We start from the raw sequence: 22246 nt of genomic DNA, 5'->3' as shown, positions 1-22246 counted from the left end.
CCAATCAGGCTTACAGTTGCAGAGGCACTGTAAAGGGAACCGAACAATGTACAAGACTGCCTGAGCTTGTCGCATTCAAAGCCTTATTTACACCCCTCACATTTTCATAATGTCATCAATTGAAGTTTGGGTGCTTGTCTCTTATTCTGAAACCTTTTCTGTCAGCCTTACTATTTCCCTGCATTTATCACATGTGAATCCCTCATCGCTGACAGAGAGAGCTAAACTTTATATGTGGAAAGCAGTGCAAACAAAAATAGCAGGAGAAGAACTTGTGAAAAATGGTGTGTGAGAGAAAAGAAAACAGGGAAAAGAGAAAAAAAGAAAACAGTAAAGTCAAATCAACATATACTGAAGTATATTTCATTGTTAAAGTGGAATTATTGCAAGTATACTTTAAGTACACTAGATATCTTGCATTCAAAGAACAATATTATTCAAAGAATTGTACAATACTCATCAATGGGGACATTAAATACATTTTATGCTTAATATTAAAAAGTTTGCATTGTGCACAAGTAGTACCCCAAATACAATTGAATTATAATGTTAATATCATTAAGTCTTGAGTGAAATTTCAGGAAATATGTAAATGTATTTAAATTATATTTAATATGAAATAAACTGTCTGGTTCAGCTCAGCTACCAAATCTGACCTCAGTCCGGACTGCTGAGCGAATCATTCATACAACCCTCCCTTATATAAAAGAATTGTACTTATCCAGAGTGAGCAAAGGGGCTGGTAAAATCACTCCGGACCCCTCACATCAAGCACACCCCCTATTTGAACTGTTTCTAGTTTCATTTGATTGTCCGCCGGTTCCCGCCTCCTTCTTCCATGATCATGGGAAGAAGGAGGCGGGAACCGGCAGACTATCAAATTAAACTTTAATAACCAAAATAAACAGAAAACAGCTCGACAGCCCCTGACAGACAACTGTCGAAGCAAAACACAAAATAAAGCCCAGGCCTGGTCCTCTCTCGTCCTTCACTGTCGTCGCTTCCCTTTTGTATCCTTCTTATCTCCTCCGTGGGACGCGAGACCGGCAAGTGGAGCAGGTGTCGCTCATCTCCCAATCACACCACCAGCCTCGCTCCGTTCCCACGGCTCTCTGCCTCGCCCCACTCCTCACAATAACACTGGGCAGACAGGAACACACGTAGCACAAGGGTTGACGTACAATCTCGGACAAAGACAGAGACAGCACAGACTCCAACTTAAATTCAAGGGATACTTAACAAACACAGGTGCACTGAATGACTAATTAACTTAGACAAAGACAGCAACATGACCAAAAAAGGGAAAACAGGAACAAAAATGAGGCAAAGACATGACAAAACAGGTCCATGACCCTGACAATAATATAATATAATATACCGTATTTTCCGGACTTTAAGTCGCACCTGAGTATAAGTCGCATCGGTCCAAAAATATGTCAGGATGAGGAAAAAAAAACATATATAAGTCGCATTTATTTAGAACCAAGAACCAAAAGAAAACATTACCGTCCACAGCCGCGAGAGGGGACTCTATGTTTTCAATGAGAGGCTACAGGAGCATTGAGCAGCATAGAGCGCCCTCTCGCAGCTGTAGACGGTAATGTTTTCTCTTGGTTAATTTCTCTTTGTTCATATCAAATTAATTTTGATAAATAAGTCACAGGACCAACCAAACTATGAAAAAATTGTCACTTATAGTCCGGAAAATACAGTAATATAATATAATATAATATAATATAATAAGTCAATGGTAAGTCCCTACCACAAAAGGAAAACAGTCATGTACATGTGGAGCAAATGTTTGGTTGTTGCATGACACAGTTACTAGACTAGCATGCAGAATTTGAGAATGTCATGGTGAATTATGAGTAGAAGCACTGACAGAATGATAGACACACATGTAAACACTGTCTGGCACGCATTAAACGAAAGCACGCTCATACACACAGAGGCACACAAAAGCCCCCTGTTAGCATATTAATAGTCTCACTTAGCCAGACTTTTGACTTGCGGCAGCAAAGTTTGGTCCACTTTGCAGATGATTCTGTTATGACATGAAGGGGCCGTCTATCTGACATCTCTAGGTTATGGGTAAATCTGAATAAAAATGAATAACTGGATCTGAGCAATAATAGAATTACATGTTCAATTATATCTCTGTAAATGGTAGTGCATTACATACTTGTGGATTAGTGGAAACGTGTGAATACCGTTCAAATAATTGAAGCCACAAGCTCTGCCAAATCCAGAGATTAGTTCTTCCTCACCGGCACTCATCATAATAACATAATATCACTTGGCGCCACTGTAGCTTTAATTCTGTTTTATTAGATTCCCACATTCACTCTTGTCACTTCTGTGCTTGCTAACCAAGTTTCACATTATTACTCAAACTACAGAGGGATACAAAAAAAAAACAAAAAACATAACACTTAACAGCTGTATGTCAGATTGCGTTTCCTTCACTTTTCCACCTGCTTTCTTTCTTTTTCACCTTCTCCCTCTCACTCAGTGAGATTTCAACACCCATTATACCCTCGATGGTACCTGTTAGCTTCACATGTGGACGTGCCCTGGGCTACACTAATTTACAGGCCATTGTTTAGCTGCTCGCACTGAGTTGCTGGTGTTAGAAGCAGATGCCAGAGAGACATGCTTGGGTGACTTTTTTGGAGAAGGAATATTATTTCAGTATCTCTCGCGCTCACAGGCAATAGAGGAAAGAGGGAACAGATGTTAGCGGCCGCTGCTTTAAATAAAACACGTCTTTGTTGTCTTGCAGAATAAAGTCCGCGGAGAAGGAGGATCTACGAGTGTTGTGGAGTGAACAGACGGCCACCATTGAGAGGTACAATGATAAGAATGAAATATCGCAAATATGTCACAACACAGTTGATCAGATACTCTATATAAGTCAAGATATTAAAGTCTGAAACCAAAAGCAGAGATTTCGGTCTGAACTCTAAACTAAATAACACAATAAATTATTTATAAAATATGAACATGTGAAAAGTGCTTTTATAAATGAATTTTTTATTAAAAAAAACAAACAAAAGTAATGTAAGCTTGTATAGTCATTTTCCAAGTTTTATATGTTGGCAGCTCATTCAAATTCTATTTTTAAGCATTTTTTATTTGAGAGATATCAGAGACAAAGTTAAAAAAAGATAATAGAGTAAATAAAGATACAATGACTTAGCAACACTGGCAAATATAATATTCCTCTGAGAGGAGAAAAACAGTAGTTTCACAGACTGACAGAAATACTGGACTGGCATGTCGAGATTATTTTGGTCACATTTTATGTGTTTTGATTGATGTCATGGTCCACTCAACTGTGCACAACCATGAACTATTGTATATTTGTTTTTGACTAGGCTGTGTTCATGCGTTTATCTGTGTAAGTGTGTGTCTGTGTATTTGTGTGTGGTGGAGACAGAGTTTGTTAGTGTCTGTCAGTCATCTGTAAGAGTCTCAGTGGATTGATGCGCATTCCTGGATGTGGTTTGGAGTGCTGTGTGCTGTTCGTCACAATTGCTCACCAGTCTGAAGAGAGGATGGCATGCTGATAAAGAAAGGTTGAAAAGACCAGAAAGCTTTTCATAAAGGGCAAAGAGACCTCAGACATAAAGAGACACTGGCAAACTCCACAAATACCATTCCCCATTACAGGGATTAATGTTTAAAAAAATATATCATTGTTAGGACTGTTTCTATAGCATGGATAGAAGACTTTAAGAAGTTTAATCTAATTTGGTTAAAATAAAAAAAATATATATAATGAAAATATGAGTTTATCTAGCCCCTACCGATTCTCAATTTTTCCTCTTATGCTTTTATAAATGTTATTTCATTTGGTCCATGTGATTGTAAAGTGCTAAAGGTGTATAGCCATACACAATGGAAGCTATATATAATTCCCTTATTCATCCATTCATAAAAAATATATATATATATATTATTCAAAATTTTGGTTGGTAAGATGTTTTAAGTTTTTAAAAGCATTTCTTATATTATCCAATACATTTATTTGCTCAAAAATACAGTAGAATTATTTATTTTTAATTTTTATAAATACACATTTAAAATAGTTTTTACCATTTTAAATAAAAAATTCTGCTTTAATTTATTTTAAAATGTAATTTATAGTGGCAAATCAAAATCTCCAGCAGACAGTAATAATTCCTTCAAATATTTTCTTCAGAAATCATTCTAATATGCTAATGTAGTGCTCAAGAAAGATGTCTTATTATTAAGACATTAAACATTTCTTATTATAAATACTGAAAACTTATACTGCTTCACATTTTTGTGGACACAGACACACACACACACAGGGTACAAAGAACGTTAATTAAAAAGTTAAAAAGAACAGCATTTACTTTAAATATGAATATTTTGAAACATTATAAATGCTTTTGCAAATAAATTGAGTCGGCAACCTGAAAATAAAATAATCAGGAAATAAAAGTTGGACGTTTGCAGTCAGTTTCAGGCTCCGTTGTGTACCTTGTATGTGGAAATTGACTAGTGCTACAAAAGGAGGGTAAAGGACAGAAGACAGAGATGAGAGAAAGGTGAAAGAGGACCCAATGCCTTTGAGCTTAGAAAGTAGCACGTATGTGAGTGATGTTCTGTGCTCTGAGGTCTTACATCCTCCCCCTCTCTCCATGTATCACAGCTCTGCTTCAGACGGAGCGATTTTGTATAGATATTAAATTCTTTAATGTGTCAGGGCTTAAGCTACGTGTGAAGCTCTGTGATGGCAGATGGAAGCACTTCCCACTCATGGGGCTTCGGGTTTCAGAACTTTCTGCACCTCACACACACACACACACTTCCCATCTCGGTTTTCAAAGCTCCTTTAATTTTCCCCATCCCAAAAGAGCCACGGTATCTGCAAAGTAGACTCATATGTCACAGGCCCTAATGATTTATTCCGATGACAGATATCAGACTGAATCTATTTAAAATCCGACCCCTGTCATCTTTAACCACGGTTCTCACTCTTCCATACTTAAAAAGAACAGTATGAAAGAGTGACTCCTCGACTCTGCAACGCCCACAGAGAAACCCATGCGCTCCCCACATTGCTTTCATTTTGTATTTAACTTTATAGTGCACATATGTTAAGCTTCAGCATTTCATTTATTGTTTAGGCATTCCAAAGCAGCCAGTGTGTACTTTGGGGAAATGTTTTCTCCACAACATTCAAGCACACAAGAAATACACAGATGTGAACGTGTCTGTGGGATGGCGCTTATCTTTGTCAGACTTAAGGGCATTAGCTCAGCTCTAAGACCATAACACCCTCTTTTGTTTTTCTCTGCCTGGTTCTTCTCTGCTGTTCTGTCTTATGAAGGAAAATGCCTGATCTTTAAGCGATAACTGTTCCTCATGGGAAATGTGCCATTATCACACCTTTTCCTAAAGTATCTTCCTCAGTTCAGGGAGAGGAGGCTGAAGGCTAACAGAAAAGATCTTCAGTGTTTGGGAATTTCCTACTTTTGTCCTACAGGGAAAAGATAGACAGAGAGCGATAAAGGGAGAGAATTTGTAATGGAATGGTTTCTCCAGGAAGTTTTTTTTTTTTTTTTTTTTTTTTTGCAGCAGGTAAAACCCCAGTGTTAAGTGTGAAGAATTTTGAACCTCACCTTCATCTTATTGTCCATATGCCTACTGGCAATGGTATAATCCTGCATTTCCACAATCTTAGAACCACATTTCTTGGACCCTAGCTGTTTCATGACAGCGCCACCTACCAAATATAGTAACTGAAAAAAGTGCAACCATGTCAGTATTCCTATGAAATGCTAATAACTTATAGTTTTAACATTGTATCCCACCCAAATACTTACTTTTTGAAATTCAACCTGGTTGCTAAGAGGTTAGAGTAAAGGAATGGTCGTATTTGCCATTGTTCAGTGATTTTTTTACAGACAAAATCCAGCTGTTTCAATAAGAATACATGCAATCTGGAATTTATGTGAGAACAAAACATTCTCCATGCATATTTTGCATTGGGTTCAAGCTGTTCATTGTGTTATTATTAAACCTGCTGGGTTAGAAAGTGACTAATGCGTGAACCCCCCCCACACACACACACACACTGACATTTATAAGCAACCAAATGACTTCTGATTCCAGTTAAATTGCTTCATTAGTAAGTTATTTTATTTATTTCAATGAATGAATTCAGAACAAAGATTAATTCACAAGTAATAAACCAGTCATTAAATCTTTCATTTCAATCTCAGAGATGGATTCAGTTTCAGTTGATTCAGCTTTTATGTATTTTCTAACTATTTTCCTTGTATAAAAAGAGAGAGTAACTGGCAATATTGTATATTGTGTATATTATTGTTTATTGAAATATACTGAGTGTATAAACTTCTTTAACTAACAGTTTAATTTAAGGTCCAATTCTCCATATTAACAAACAAATAACTACAACTTCTGCCTCAGTAAACTACTAATCTGCTTCTGTATTAATAGTTAGTAATTTTTATTATTATTATTATTATTATTATTAAATAAACTTTCTATTCATTAAAGCATCCTGAAAAACATGTATTGGTTTCCACATAAAAATGAAAACACCACAACTGTTAACCAGTATCTGTTTGTACTCACATTTTGTTTTTGCATAGCAACATGTTCTAATGCCAACTCTATTGGAATCGACTGTGAATGTTAAGAAAATAAGAAATCTGCTAAGACAACCAGCATGTCATCATCCAAAAAAGCAACATATGCTGATCTTTTCAGCAGGGTAGGGTGTATGTAGACAGTATGCATTGAGGCAGCACTCTTGGTTTCGGAACAGAGCTATTTATTGTGTGTGTGCGCAGATGTGTGCAGATATCAAGCTTTCATGTGGGTGTAAATGGTTGCATTTGTTGTGAGTCAGTGTGTGTTCACGCTTTCCTCTAAAGGCTATCCCGAGACCTGAGGGAGAAGGAGGGGAACCGGTTGTCATGTCAACAACGATGCGAGTCCATACAGGAACAGCTGTTGGCGTGGCAACAGAAAGAAGAGGAGGTGGCCCGGAGACTAGAACGGGCAGAGGGCGAGATGAAGGACCTGAGAGTAGCCCGATCCACTTTACTGCAGGAGAGGTCTGTTGGACAAACACTCACTAGTCACACTCCACAGCAGGAGAGAATAACTAGTGTTGCTTGCTTTACACAAATACATGTGTATTTTTTTCTTTTTCTGTTGCATCCCTAAATCCCACCTGCTCCTCTAAATAGTCTGTCGGCATGTTGGGACCTGTAGGATATGACTCACTGTTTGCGAACCTGTTACCTCTCTATCTGTCTTCATTTGCGATGGTAAAACAAACCACCAAAAGCGGTTACGCAGAAGCTGTGCTTCAACTAAAGCTGTGTGTTTCTGAGATATTACTAGGATTAAGGAGTTTTCTTAGGCATGACGTGAAGCATCACATAAATGCATTTTTGCGTCGAAAATGTAAACTTAATTCACATTAAAAGTTGAACTTATTTTAACTTGAGCACCACAAATTTAGAACACTGTGTCATGCGTGAGATGCCACAGGAGATGCGAGAGCACAACAGTGGAACACACCCAAAAAAATCTTCTGTTTGAATAACCCAGAATGCATTTTTGCATTCTACCATGCTGCGTTTCCGTAGTTTTTTCTATGCAAGTACGCCTTAGACAGATATGTTTGGCTGTTACATCGTGTCTCGTGCATTCTAAAATGCGGCACTCAAATTAAAAAGTTCAGCTTTGAAAATGTATTTAGAACACCAAATGCTAATATGAACATGTGTTTGTATTCCACTGCACTGCTTTTCCATTGATTTCTCTGTAAACATTAACTAGACTGACATGGAAAATGTGTCTTTCATTTTTTACTGCTACTAACAAATAACATGCCATTATAAATATGCAGTCAATATTTTTTTTTTTTTATGCGTCTTTAGAAATTGCATTCTTTATTTGTTCTACTGCCCATTGTCTCAAGATGTTAAATGCAAAATAACGTGTTTTTTTTTTTCTCCAAAATAAATATAAAATGTATTTGTAAAACATTTATTTTATGCTAAAGTACACTACAAATGCATTAACATATTTATCTACTTAAAAAAAATACCCTGGATTTGAACTTTTGGATTACTAAACTGGTATATTTAAAGTCTGCTAAATTTAAACAACTAATTTTCTATTTAATGCACTTTAATTGTGCAGAAGTAGTGTTGAAGTATATTTCGTTGTACTAAAGTGGAACTATTGCAAGTATACTTAAGGTACGCTTTAATATCTTACATTAAAAAGGCCTTTATTATTCAAAGATAATACAATCCTTGTTAAAAGTAACATTAAAACACATTTTGGGTTTAATCATTTGAAATATGCATTGTACACAACTAATGTTCCAAATAAAGTTGAATCATACTTTTTTATATCAGTAAGTCTTGAGCGATATGTTAGCAAATATATTAATTAGGGGTGTAATGGTACACATATTCGGAATTGGACTTAGAATGTGAAATCCTTGGGTACGGATCTCATGAAATACATGACTCACGGTGAAAGAGCTGAAAGATAAGAGATCGAAAAAACAAGCTAAAACTGCATGAATGTGATCTGTTCATACTATCTGATAGGTTTAGATGTAGTGTGGATCTTATTATAAAACATCACGGGGCAATAGAGTTATAGTGCCAATTAATAGACATTTCAAGTCAGAACTGTGGTGACACGTACAAAACCACCTTCACATAAAACACACCATATGTACATTGAGCTTTTCTGGGGAAGAAAAAAAACAAAAACACTTTTAGCTCCACTCAGTAGACATTTCACATCGAATATGTCACGAAATGTACATGGCGTAACGTATTTCGTGTCTTGCATTAAAAAAAAAAAAAAAGTTTTCATCATGAGATCAGGTTATTATCCAGGTCAGAAATGGGCAAGAAAATGACTAGCCAGCTCATTGGTCACTGCTGAGACCAACTAGACCTGTCACAACTACTGTTCAGTATCTTCAAAGATGTCTTTGCAAGCATGATTTTGCTTCATGAATGTTTACTAGTTTTATTTTACAGCATGCGGTGTTCTCTACTCAGTCCACCCCTGCCTGACATTCTTGTATATTAAAGCAAAGACTATATTACCTTTAGTTGTCAGGTGGTCATTTGGTCAAGTGCTATTAAACACCTTTCATTTCAGCCTAAGGCTAACACTTGATTTTCCAAAAATGTAGTGGTCTAGTCATTGAGCAGTCAAACTGATTTTCAGACGTGGGGTTTGTTAGGCAGGCTCATACTTGTGCTGCAGGTGAGGAGGAGTCAGAGGTCGCAGGTGTTTGAGTAATGAGATGGAAATGAGCATTTAAGCTGTCATCTTTTAAGGAATGAGGATGTCAGACTCAGCCCAAAAACAGAGCTTTATAAGATTGCACAAGGGGGAAATCCAGCTTGCCTTCAGAAACAGTAATAATCACAAATAATAGCAGTAAAAAGCAAGTCTAGATGTAGACAGGCATAATCACTACAGCTTTACTTTAGATTTTACATAAGCTGACAGAAAAAAAAAGATTGATTAAATTAATCAGTCAATCAATCTTCTAAAATATCACTTTTTAGGAGCAACACCAGCAGATTTTAGATGGATTTTATTTTTTTATTATTATTTTTATTTTTTTACGCAGTATGATGTAAATGTGTTTTTGTGTGTGTGTATATATATATATATATATATATATATATATATATATATATATATATATATATATATATAATAAAATAAGTAAATCAGAAGAGGGGACTGTACGTTCAAACAATGAATAAACACATTGAAGAACTGCAAAGAAGTTATCAGAATGTCCTGACCGTGTGCTTGTACTGAGCATGCTGTTCTCCTTCAGAGGGACAAACGCTGAGCAAGCACACTAAAAGGCAAGTGATTTCTATTCTCACACACATTCACAGGCATACAATAACAGTGTCCTGCAGTAACCACGCTTTGCTTATTATCACAGTCCTGGCTTGTGCATTTCTATCGGCTAAAGCATGAAAGATTCTGACCCCTGTTTTGCTCTACAGAGAACATTTTGTCCCCCAACTCTCTATAATCTCTTCCCACCAAACAGCTGCTGCTTCAGCCTTAGTATAACCACTGCATAATAAGAACAAACCCCTCTTTCATGTATCTGCCCAGATCACAATGACACTGGTGATGTTTTTAATAAACAGAGAGTAACACTTCACTAAGGTAGCTACTTTTTGTCTCCCACAAGTATGGCCCAGGGTCATACAACCACAGTTACTGAACCCCTGAAACCCCTTCACAATAGCTAACAAAAAACAGTACAAAGACTGAGAAAGGGAACATTAGGTTATTTTGGAGACAAAATGTTTTAAACATTTGTTAAAAGAAAGAAAGAAAGAGAAAGCAGTTAATGGGCAGTTAAAAGGCCTATAATTGAAATTTAGCTGAAAGTTTACTAAAGCAAATACTAGAGTATGCATACAGCTGAATATATAACCTTACTCTTCCTGAATTTTAGAGGAGCACTATACTCCCGTGCAAAGGCAAAAGACTTTAACGTCGAAAATAAGTTATTTATATTTCTTTGACATTCAAGAGATCTTTCATCTATGGAAGCATATAGGTGGCACTATTCAATTTGGGATGTAATATGCAAAATGATAATGCAATATGTAAAATGGCAATGCATTTCTGTATTTACATTTACATTTTCCAATACACTTGTGCAACGTTTGGTGAAAAATGAAAATGAAAATTAAATTATATAATTTTCATTTGCGATTTCATACACCAGTTTTAATATGTAACATGAATACTAATTTTAATGCTTCATAAGTTGCAAAATTAAAATGTATTACAGACATGATTAGATATATATAACATGTTCAAGCAAAAGCTGTGGCAAAATTATCATTTAAATGCAATTTTTCTTAAATGCATTAACACTTACAGTCAAGACACTTATGATTGCATTTTCATTCAATGTGTCGCAATGAATGTAGTAAAATTCAATGTGCACATTGAAAATGCATTCCGAGCCGATCACGTCTCCGCCCCCTCACGCCATGTCAATCACTGCAGAGGTCAGAGACTCAAATCTCAAGAAGAGGATTCAAGTGAGAGAACATGGACAAGACAGTTGTACGTGTACGTTTTCATCATTTCGGCTTCAATATTTCATTCGCACTTGTGGGCGGAGCTGAAACGCTGCTTTCATCTGATTGGTCGAATCGCTCCACCTTCAGCTCAGACTTTTCATTCTTTCAGGCAGAATACGAGTCAGTGCGAGTGAAGCACTGTAATGTCTGAAACCACCGCTCACTGTTAATTAGCATAATATTTTAATCAGATGTAGCTGGCACATAATTCGTGCTGCTGCGACTTTCAAGAGACCCCTTTCAATTATTTCTAAGTTGTAGTATTGTATGAAAATTGTCCCACTTATAAAAACAGTGCAAATAGTTCTGTCTCCTTGGATAACAGTGAAGTGGATATAAATATAGTTACATTTATGAAATAAAATTAAATAGGATTTTTTGGAAAGGTAAGTCTGGCCAGTTTTACAGCAACAGACGAGTCTGAAGATCTGAGCTGAATTTGGTTTGCATACCATATTTAAAGCAAACCCGTTTTACTGAATTTTTTTTATTGTACTTTTTATTTAGTTGGTTATTTTATTTAGCTTAGTAATTTAATTTAGTTTTTATTTTGCCAGTGTTCTTTAATATGATATATTAAAATAATAATGAACATGCACAGTATAGTTACCATGGGTTTATCCTTTTTAGCTTCTTTTCCATCAACTGTTAAATATTTAAAATATGTATTGTGCATAAAAATGTAGATATTTTTCACATTGGTTTGAACAAACAAACAAAATAAATAAATAAACAGCCATTCATATGTTCATATTTGCAATGGAAAACAAAACAAATAAATAAAACAAATACTAATCTGAACCAAACCATGCCAGTCTAGTAAAGTTAGTTGGAAAATGTTTTATTTCTTTATTATTGTTCTTCTGCAGTTTATTCAAACCTAACACAACACAAATGTGATACAACATGACATTTTTCATAACTATGTAATTTTTTATTTTATTTTACTTTTTATTTTTTTTATTTAGTCTCATACTTGTGAGCAGTTACATACAGTATTTAGTATCTGTGACCTCATCCTCAACGCTGTGTTGAAAATGTAGACTTCTCTCAGAACTTTTATGGCATGTATTTTTTCTACTCCCTTCGAACTTCTTCCATTTTCAGAGCATTTGCTTTCTATCTGCCACTCTGATGATTTCCCATTGATTTGATTACACAAGTTCAGTGAAGTGTGGACATTCCAGGCTGGGCTTGTTTAAAGGGATCATATGACATTGCTAAAAAGAACATTATATTGTGTATTTGGTATAATGCAATGTGTTTATGCGGTTTAAGGTAAAAAAAACAAACAAAAAAACACAGACATTTTTTTTCCACATAATGTCCATTATTGTAGCTCCTCTATGCCCCGCCTTTCTAAAACTCATCTATTTTTACAAAGCTCATCGTCCTGAAAAGCAAGGTGTACACTGTTTGGCCAGCTGTCCAGTGCATTGTGATTGGCCAAATTCCTCTAGCGTGTGACAGAAATGTTACACCCCTCACAATACTGTGATGCCGTGCGTTATAAATGAGGCATTTGTTGCATCCAGTGGGGACAAGTGCTACTCTACACTGCTCAAAACTCACGTTTGAATCATCAGTAGCAAATTCTTTAAATATGTAAATGTACTTACAGTCAGAAGCGACAGACCGTCATTACAAAGTTGGAACTGCCCCGACAGACACTGTCATTGTAGGCTGCTGTCACAGAAAACATCCTCCGTAAAATGCGATGCACACATCCCAATATTTGGGTTGAGCTGTTCTGGAACAGTGTTGTAAATACAACTTAACCACTGATTTCTAGTTGTGTCCTCTTTTGGAAGAACAAACAAAGTAGTTTCTCCTTCACAATGAAACACACAGCGTCTTCACAACATGGCGGCGGCGAAAGCGAGAATAAAAGTTATGTCTTCTTTCTTTGCGTGAACAATTGAATGGTGTTATGGAAATCTTCCCACATCGTGACGTAGACTTGTGCGGTGTGTTAGAATGAGCTGTTTTAGGTAGGTGTGGTTGACCCTTAACCTTTATGAAGAATATCTCTTTGGATTTGAAACTTTAGTTTTTGCAACTTTACAGGTCTTCTTTCTACACCAAGAGCTTGGAACACTCTAAAGAGAGAGGAGAATTTGAAATCACATCATATGACCCCTTTAACACTTGTATTTCTGAGAGCCACTTCCTCTAGACATCCCCATTATAGGCCAACTCTCTTGAGACCCATCACATAACTGCTGTCAGAGAGCTGCGTGTCTGTCAGTCCCCAACCTATCTAACATTAATAGTATGCCGCCTCACGGCCTGTAAACCCATAGACCTGCAAGATGAAACGTTCCCTCTCTCTTTGGGTGAAAAAAAAAAAAGAATACGCATGGAATCTTTTGCACGCTCACTCTATTTTCTCCTCTGTGTGACTTCCTCTATCTCAGGGGAATTACAACAACCTCCATTAACACATAGGGTGTATCAAAGTTAATTTTAGCCTGTTATTCTCATTTAAGGTCTGAAATGTTCTGAATATCTTATTCAATACACACATTTTAACTAAGAGAGGTTAGGTCAGGATAGGTGGATGTAGGAATGCTGCTATGTGGCGATACGATTCAGTCGGTCTGTTTGGACTTTGATGTTTCTCCAGAGCTGTTTGTTTGTTTTGGTGAGTGTCTCAGTCTTCACCAATCTGTGATGGAGGTAGTCTGTCTACGAAGTCACAGTTTATGTCTCATGTGAGGAATGTTTGAGCCACAGAGGAATGTGCAGTAAAAATGGAATTTCTGGCAAGCTGTCTATCTGTCTGTCTAGTCACCAGCTTTTTTCATATCCTCGCTGTCTGTCTCGGCAAATAGCAGAAGTTCTTTTCAAAGGCTTTTGTTTAGATCCCGACAACAAGAAATAGGTTTTGATGAGTCAAACCATAAAAAGAGCTTAACACTGATGACAAACAAGGAGAGAGAACTCTTGGAAGGTTTGTCTTTTACTGCATGTAATTACTAATTATTTAGAAAATGTGTCATTAAAACAAATATATATATATATATATATATATATATATATATATATATATATATATATATATATATATATATATATATATATATATATACACACATTATATATGATTTAAAAACGTAATTTTCAGAATTACTCCAGTCTTCAGTGTCACATAATCCTTCAAAAATCATTCTAATATGCTGATTTGCTGCACAAGAAAGATTATTGGTTATTATCAGTGCAAAAAACAATTGTACCGCTCAATATTTTTGTGAAAACTGTGATTTGTATTTATGTATTTATTAAAAAATATTTCTGTCAAAGCTAACAGATAACAATTTAACAAAAAAAAAAAAAAAACATTCTTGTTTTAGCAATAACCAGAACTTTTTTTTTCATCTGCCACCTACTTGTCAGCGTATGTTTATGCTTTATGAATGGCGTATTTGTCTTCAGCAAGGATTGATAGTTCTTCTGTTTTACTCATTACTGACTGTTTACCGTGTTTCAGAGCCCCTTCTCATTTCCTTTGTAATTTCTCTTTAGCCCTGAGGCTGCAGACTGACATCACTCATAGTTTTAAACAAGACTGTTTTATGACATGACAATTAACAAAAACAACAATTATGTTACCATAACAACTGGATCATAAAATATTCTTGCTCATAAATACGTCAGTACATGTGTCCCTGTGACTCTTTGAAATGTACAACTAAGAAACCATACAGTATGTGCCAATGGCCTAATATTTGTTATCTGTCATATTGTGACACCTATCAATCATATTACGGTTTTAGAAAACTTGTGTCCTGGCAGGTATGACACCATGAGTCAAGATTGTGACGATGATGCTTACGTTTTACATTGTGTTTGAAAATATGCTCAATGACGTTAAAGCATTCACTTATACATTTATGTAATCCAGTATGTTGAGTTGACTTATATAGTCTTCTGTTGGTGTATTTAATGTAGTCTTTCTTTTCAAAGGGAGGAACTGAGGAGAACTCATGTGGGAGAATTGGAGAGACTGGAGGAGAGCTTTAGAATGAGGCTGAAAGCTGCAGAAGAGCAGAGTTCAAAGGTCAGGTCACAAAATACAAATAATAACCTTTTAAATTGATAAAAAAAAATAGCAAATTGTCTCTCATAATAATTACATTTTTAGATCTTTTGATATTTTGTTATCTAATGCAATGATTTTCATGGCTTTAAGGCCAAATGTATTTAAATATGTACTTTATTCCCTTTAACCACTGAAAAGACAAATATAGTGTTTCTATTTGGCCAATAGCGTCACTATCCCAGAGAACCAGCAGCGCATTTTCTTTCTTTCCCTTCTGTCTGAAGTAGTTCTTTTTTTGTTTTTATTATTTTAAATACATTTATATTTTTTTGTGGGCTGAGGTCTGCCCTCAGCACGCTAGTATTAAGAGGAATGCCGTTTGATTTAGTGCAAATTATATTTAAGACCCGCCGGTTTCCTGGCATTAACACAGACATGCATCCAAGTCTAGGTGGAAGTGGTCTTTTACTGTTCAACACATACACAAACACAAATTCTCTCTTCATCACACACACTAAGATGCTCTCTCTCTCTCTATCTTTCTCTCTCTAACCACACACTCTGACACAAACCCTGCTGTGTTCTCTCACACGCACTCTGTCTGCACTCTGGTCTCTATGAAAAACATGGTGGCCTTGGTCATGCCCGACTTAAAATACATGGCATGCCACCATCCCCTTCTTTGTTGTTTGTAATTGCTCAAACCATTTTATTCAACTGCTGACAGTTCAATATTTCACAACACACACACAAAAAAAAAAAAAAAAAAAAAAATGGTGAAAAATCTCAGTCTTTGATATGACAGCATGCAGTTACAGAAAACTGCACAAACAGCTTTATTTGCTTTTTCCTCCAACACCAGGCCTAAATTAACCAAAATTAAAACAGATGAATGTATCTCATAGCCATTCTGTCCTGTTAGCTGTTTTACTGTGTAATTTTTAAATGACAAATTAATATCGTTATGCAAGAAAAATTCATTCAACATTAATAGCGGCAAGTGTGATGCAAGTGTGCAACTGTTAAGGGGATTTGCATGGGCCTTCCTATTTGGTTATGTATTATGGTGTAGTTTTTATTTTATTTTTTTCATTTTATACAGTATTCAGTAGGCTGAATATCAGTTTATTCTTTAAGCGCACAAACAACAATCTGATACTCGGTAGTTTTTTTTTTACTTTATTTGACCTCCCTTATTTAACCCTTATTTGTGTGCATACAGATGGAGGCTTTTCTCCAGCAGAAACAGGCTGAGCAAGACAAACAGCTGAAACAGCAAGAGATGGAGTTAAGAAAAGAAGCTGATATTGAACTAGACATCGAAAGACAAAAAAACCTGGAGCTGATTAACAAATACCAGAGTGAAAAACAGCAACTACAAAACAAGGTACAAATGACTGACCATGTGACATCTACATGTCTTGATCATGGACTGCTGCTCATCAGAGTAACGAAGCAGTTTTGCTTTTAAATATTGCTAATATTTGAAAAAACCTTTGCTTAGATCAGATTAGAATTATAAGCAAAATGCAGAGTCATTTTATGAAAAATAAAAATAAATAAATACTATATATTATCACAAAGTCAGTAAGTTCTTGCTAACTAGGAAAGCTTCATGCATAATAATTATGATGTGTGTTTTCAGATAACTTCTTTATAAGAAAATATGTATTGTATTTGTAATGTAAAGACAAATATGTCTGACTTTCTTGGAGGGCCCCAACATGAGACTCGAACCGCTCTCAGTTTCCCACTGAACTAATTAATTGACCCTCTGATGCATAAATTATTAAACCACAAAGGAAAATATATTGTATCTTAGTTTCTTTTTACATTAAAACAAGAATTATCAATAGTCAGAGATAATTTGTCATTGACTTAGATAATTAGATTTAGTCCATTATTCATCCTACAGCACTACAGCCCCCCAACCCCAACACACACACACACACACACACACACACACACAGAGTCCCATGTGTCTGTTTCCAAGTATCTCTCAGAGAGTGTTTGGTTTTTGGCTCACACCTCTCCTTTGTTCATGGCCATAAATGATGTCTGATTACTGTCTGTCCGGTGGAGCCTGATACCCAGTGTGTGCATGTGCGTGTGAGTTTGGCCCGAGTAAGATTGGTGGAGGCAGGTCTACTGGTCCAGAAGTGATGTTGAGAGGTTTTGTCTGTCTGCATGCCACAGACGAGGGGTTACTGGGCATGGCCGAAATGGGGAGGAGATTTGGGAGCAAAGGGGTTAAGGGCAAGTTGATGTGATGCCCAAATATCTACTGTATATAAGCACTAGGGGCCAAAAGTTGGAATAATTACAGTTTTTTTTATTTTATGTTTTTGAAAGAAATTTCTTATTCTCACTATGGTTACATTTATTTGATTTAAAATACATTAAAACAGTAATATTGTCAAATATCACAGTTTAAAAACGGTATTGTTTTCTATTTACTTCTAGTTTCCTATTACTCCAGTCTTCAGTGTAAAATAATTCTTCGGAAATCCTTCTAATACAGTCGTTAGGTGTTCATTATCGATTATAATTGGTGCTCAGTTATTAATAGTGGTTCTTATTATAATCATTGTTAAAAAAAAAAACATTTTTATTTTTGTGGAAACTGAGATCATTGTTTTTCAAGAAACTTTGATAAAAAGAAGGTTCAAAAGAACAGAATTATTTAAAATATTAATATTTTCTAATGTTATTAATTTCCTCACTGTAATTTCTATTTAATTAAATGTGTCATTGTTCAATAAAAAAAAAATATAAGAATAATAGTCATCAGCACAAAGTTGTTTGGTGTCTGCGTGTGCTTTTCTTTTCCAAAGTATATTTGCATGCCTGTCTATCTCTCCTTCTCTCTTTTGCTCTAGATTCCTGCTCTCATTCATTCAGCCGTGCAGGGGCTCCAGGAGGAGTTGGCAGTTCTGCAGGAACAGATTAAAGAGCAGGAGAAAGAGATGAAGCAGTTTTGTGAGAGCGCCTCCCAGAGGCAGCATCAGCTCCTGGAAGAGCGGAGGACAGGAGAGGCACAGCTGCATTCGGCCCTGCAGGAACTGCGGCAGAAGACACAGGAGTTAAACCAGGTTCAGAGTAACATACAGCAGCTCAAAGAAGAGAGCGCCACCCTACAGGAAGAGGTGAGGCACATATTTACCCCTCCGTTCATTTACAGGTGGGAGTTTTAGAAGGGTAATTGACACACAAATTGGCCATAGCCTGTCAGTCCAGATTTAACTGACTGCATATTTATACAATTTCTTATAGGAAGAGCTAGCTGCTAGAGATACCACAGTGTTCATGTATATAGTCTTTAGTGTGGGTATACATTTAAGAATGCATGCTGGGAGCGTAATTTCATTTAAATGTAAAACCAGAGGTCAAATGTAAGAAAAATAAATACTTTAAAGATTCAGATCAAACAAACTTTAATATTACATAAAGATAACCCAAGTACATAAAATAAATAAATATTGAAATAATGATTTAAGTTATCAAGGGCAAAGAAAGAGGTTCAAACCTACCTGGCCCTATGTGAAAAAGTAATTACCCCCTAAATCTAATAACTGGTTGTGCCACCCTTTGCATCAATAACTACAATCAAGAATTTGCGATAATTAGCAAGGAGTCTTTCACATCGCTGTGGATGAATTTTGGCCCACTCTTCTTCACTGAATTGTTTTCATTCAGCCACATAGGAGGGTTTTCGAGCATGAAAGGACTGTTTAAGGTCATGCCACAGCATCTCAATTGGATTTAAGTCCGGACTTTGACTTGGCCAATCTAAAACCTTTTTTTTTTTTTTTTTGAGCCATTCAGAGGTGGACTTGCTGGTGTGTGTGGAATCATTGTCCTGCTGCATAATCCAAGTACGCTTGAGCTTGAGGTCACAAACTGACGGCTGGACATTCTCACAAAAGCCTTTGCGTTCTTTCTGGTCAGCAATGGCTTTTGGCTCAGAACTCTCCCATGGATGCCGTTTTTGCCCAGTCTCTTTCTTATTGTTGAATCACGAACACTGAACTTAATTGAGGCAAGCGAGGCCTGAAGTTCTTTAGATGCTGTTCCGGGTTCTTTTATGACCTCCTGGATGAGTCGTCATTGCGCTTTTGGAGTGATCTTGGTAGGCCGGCCACTTCTGGGAAGGTTCACCACTGTTCCAAGTTTTCTCCATTTGTGGATAATGGCTCTGACCGTAATTCGCTGGAGTCCCAAAGCTTTAGAAATGGCTTTATAACCCATTCCAGACTGATACATGTTCTTGAATTTCTTTAGATCACGGCATGACGTGTTGCTTGTTAAGCATGCTTCATGTTGTCAGAAAGGTTCTTGTTAAGTGATTTCTTGATTGAACAGGTCTGACAGTAATCAGGCCTGGGTGTGGCTAGTGAAATTTAATGCTGCTTTCTAAAATAATGTTCTTTCATGATTTAACAGTAGGGGACAATTATTTATTTTTTTTCACGTAGGTCCAGAAAAAGGTTTGGACTGTTCATCATTTTAAAAACTGCATTTTGTATTCGCTTGCATTATCTTTGTGTAATAGTAACATTTGTTTGATGATCTGAATCTCTTAAGTGTGACAAATGCAAATATAAAAAGAAGAAAACAAAAAAGGAGGGGGCTTCACAGCACTGTATATAGTGTGTGTCTTGGAGTTTTTATTATTTTATATGCTTAATAGTCGAGCATGAATCTAAGTTTTTTGTAATCTTTTAAGTTTTTTTTTTTATTTGTATTTGATAAACTAGGCTACATTGAACCACAATTGTTTTGGTTGTATTGATCTGTTTTTTATATGGCTTTTTACTGACCTCTAGAGGAAAGAAAGGAAAGTTCAAGAGCTCTGACAATTCAAACACTGCTTGCAATAAGCAGACAATTGGTAATGAAGGCTAATAACAAAGGGTCATACTAACAAAACCATCACTGATGTGCTTAGACAGCTGATAAACCTGACATTTATATCACAGTGCAAAGATTTCGACAGTCAGTGTAGTAGCTCACTCCTAAAGCATGCAGAGGTGAGACATCAACAATCGTGACCAACATCAGGCTTCATATTAACAACTGAAATGACTGGCACACAGACCTTACCCAAGTCAGAGAAGAGAACAAGAATAAATATCCTGAACCAAAATAAGAAACAGCAGAGGTGGCATGTGCCTGCGTGAGAGTGTGGGAGAGATGAGTGAATCATTCTAGTCAGAGACGAGTATTTGGGGCAGTACTCTGTTGACACGCATGCCTGAGTCTCCAGGGGGCAGTCTGTGGTTTCAGTCACGACACTCTTGTCAGTTCTCCCACTCCAAAAGCCCTTTCCTCCACCCCTCAGGGTCCGCCATCCACCCCCACCCTCCTCGGCCCACTCCTCTCTCTCTCTCTCTCTCTCTCTCTCTCTCTCTCTCCTCCGTGTCTCACCAGTTCATGTAGTTCAAGGTGCCGTGACGTGAATTTCACAGCTGACATATTCTTTTATGCCGGCCCCAGAGCGCAGCGTCTCTCTCGCTCTCATCTCCCTCCCCACTTTCAAAGCAAATGGCTTTCTTTTGTGGGAGGATTTCGCTGCATTTTAAGAATCCATTAAAGCTATCTTAGATCTAACTGTGATATAAAATCGATACCTAAGGGCATTTAACGCTCCACCTTTTATAAGAAGCACCTTCTTGATGTTCTTTTCTCTTCCTCCCCCTCTTGCGCTCTCGTTTTCTCTCTGCCTTTTCATTTTGTCTTTGAACTTTATGCCTGCTCTCTTCAGAGGCACGTGAGATATTTTCCGACTGTATGAGGATTTATGAATTTGCAGGTTCAAGAGCAAGTGTGGAAAAATTATAGATTAAATGTGCTGCCTACCTAGTCGGTATTTTAAGACATTATAAATGCAGACTTGCCGCAAAAGCTGGTCTAAAATATTCCCTTCAAAGAGACCTATTTTTTGTTCAATTTAAAGGCAAGCATAATGTTTTATGCTTAGCAAATAAGCCAATCTTAGTGATGAGAGAAACAGTTTATTCAAGATGGCAGATGAGTCTTAAGAAATGTGATTAAAATTAGACTTGATTAAATTATTTTATTGCCCAAAAGCTTCATATAAATAAACAAATCTAATTAAAAAGTGAAATATTCATTTAAAAGGTAAAAATTCATTTTCCAGGCTTATAATCAAGTGCTATAATCAGGTCCCCAGTGCATCTACCAACTAAGGAAACGTGAAAAAGATTAACCCAGTCACTGGTAATGGTCTGAAAAATGAGCGTGCCTGATTTCACTCCCCTATAGTGACATTGCAAAGGGATTTGATTATAATATTACCGCCCCTTAATCTGTAAGTATCCACCCCCAGCACCATCATTTTGATTTCACAAGCGACAACAGTGTACCAGTTCTAATGATATGGCGAGAGTTTGGCTGCACAGACGAGCACAGAACACTATTCCCAGTCCCAGCCTCAGAGACAAGAGAGCAGTGGATTTAATGATTTATTTACTGTATATTGCTGCTGCCACAAAGATCTAAAATAAACATGCAATTTATTTCCCAGCAGTTTACGTGCACAGACCGTGCACAGACCGTCATTTATAGATAAATTGTTTTTCTAACCCGTGTGTGTTTTCAACGTAAATTTGTGTGTGAATGAGAACTTAGTTTAGAAGTCGCATGTTGTGACAGCCACTTTCTGTATGTGCGTTTCGGATGTGTACACTAGAGGCTGACATTCCTGTGGGTTGGAAAAAAAAATCACTATTAATTACATTGGGAAGGAACAGGAAGAAATTGTTTGTTTATAATAGATTTAATAGATTTTTATTCAACTACAGTGGGCATGCTGTGATCTGCACTGTATTTTTCTTTTTCTTTTTTCTTTTACTGTAACTGACAGTTTCCGGTCAAAAAACAATACAAAACACAACACAACACGGGCGTGGGAGGGAATAGGAGTCATACTTTTGAAATAGGGACAGGATTTTCTCCCAGTTTTTTTGTGGGATTGGGAAGAGATGGGATTTGGGAAGTC

At 36.5% G+C, this 22246-nt stretch overlaps 1 protein-coding gene across 4 annotated transcripts in view; it reads left to right on the top strand.

Annotated features, from left to right (window-relative positions):
- The window catches only part of lekr1 (Leucine-, glutamate- and lysine-rich protein 1), a 105087-nt gene that overhangs the window by 72939 nt on the left and 9902 nt on the right, over positions 1-22246 (top strand). For 2 of the 4 annotated variants that reach the window (XM_026287736.1, XM_026287735.1), the window contains 5 exons: positions 2783-2848; positions 6936-7118; positions 15150-15243; positions 16448-16612; positions 18105-18371. In XM_026287736.1, coding sequence (XP_026143521.1) covers positions 2783-2848; positions 6936-7118; positions 15150-15243; positions 16448-16612; positions 18105-18371 — 775 coding nt within the window. Of the gene's footprint in view, positions 1-2782; positions 2849-6935; positions 7119-15149; positions 15244-16447; positions 16613-18104; positions 18372-19042; positions 19994-22246 lie in introns of those variants that run through there. The other 2 variants (XM_026287737.1, XM_026287738.1) reach the window with 2 other exon arrangements.

Source organism: Carassius auratus, chromosome 18, assembly GCF_003368295.1.
Source record: "Carassius auratus strain Wakin chromosome 18, ASM336829v1, whole genome shotgun sequence".
In the NCBI taxonomy this organism is placed as follows: Eukaryota; Metazoa; Chordata; class Actinopteri; order Cypriniformes; family Cyprinidae; genus Carassius; species Carassius auratus.
The sequence above is the reverse complement of the archived record's forward strand: the minus strand, read 5'-3'. Positions and strand labels throughout refer to the sequence as shown.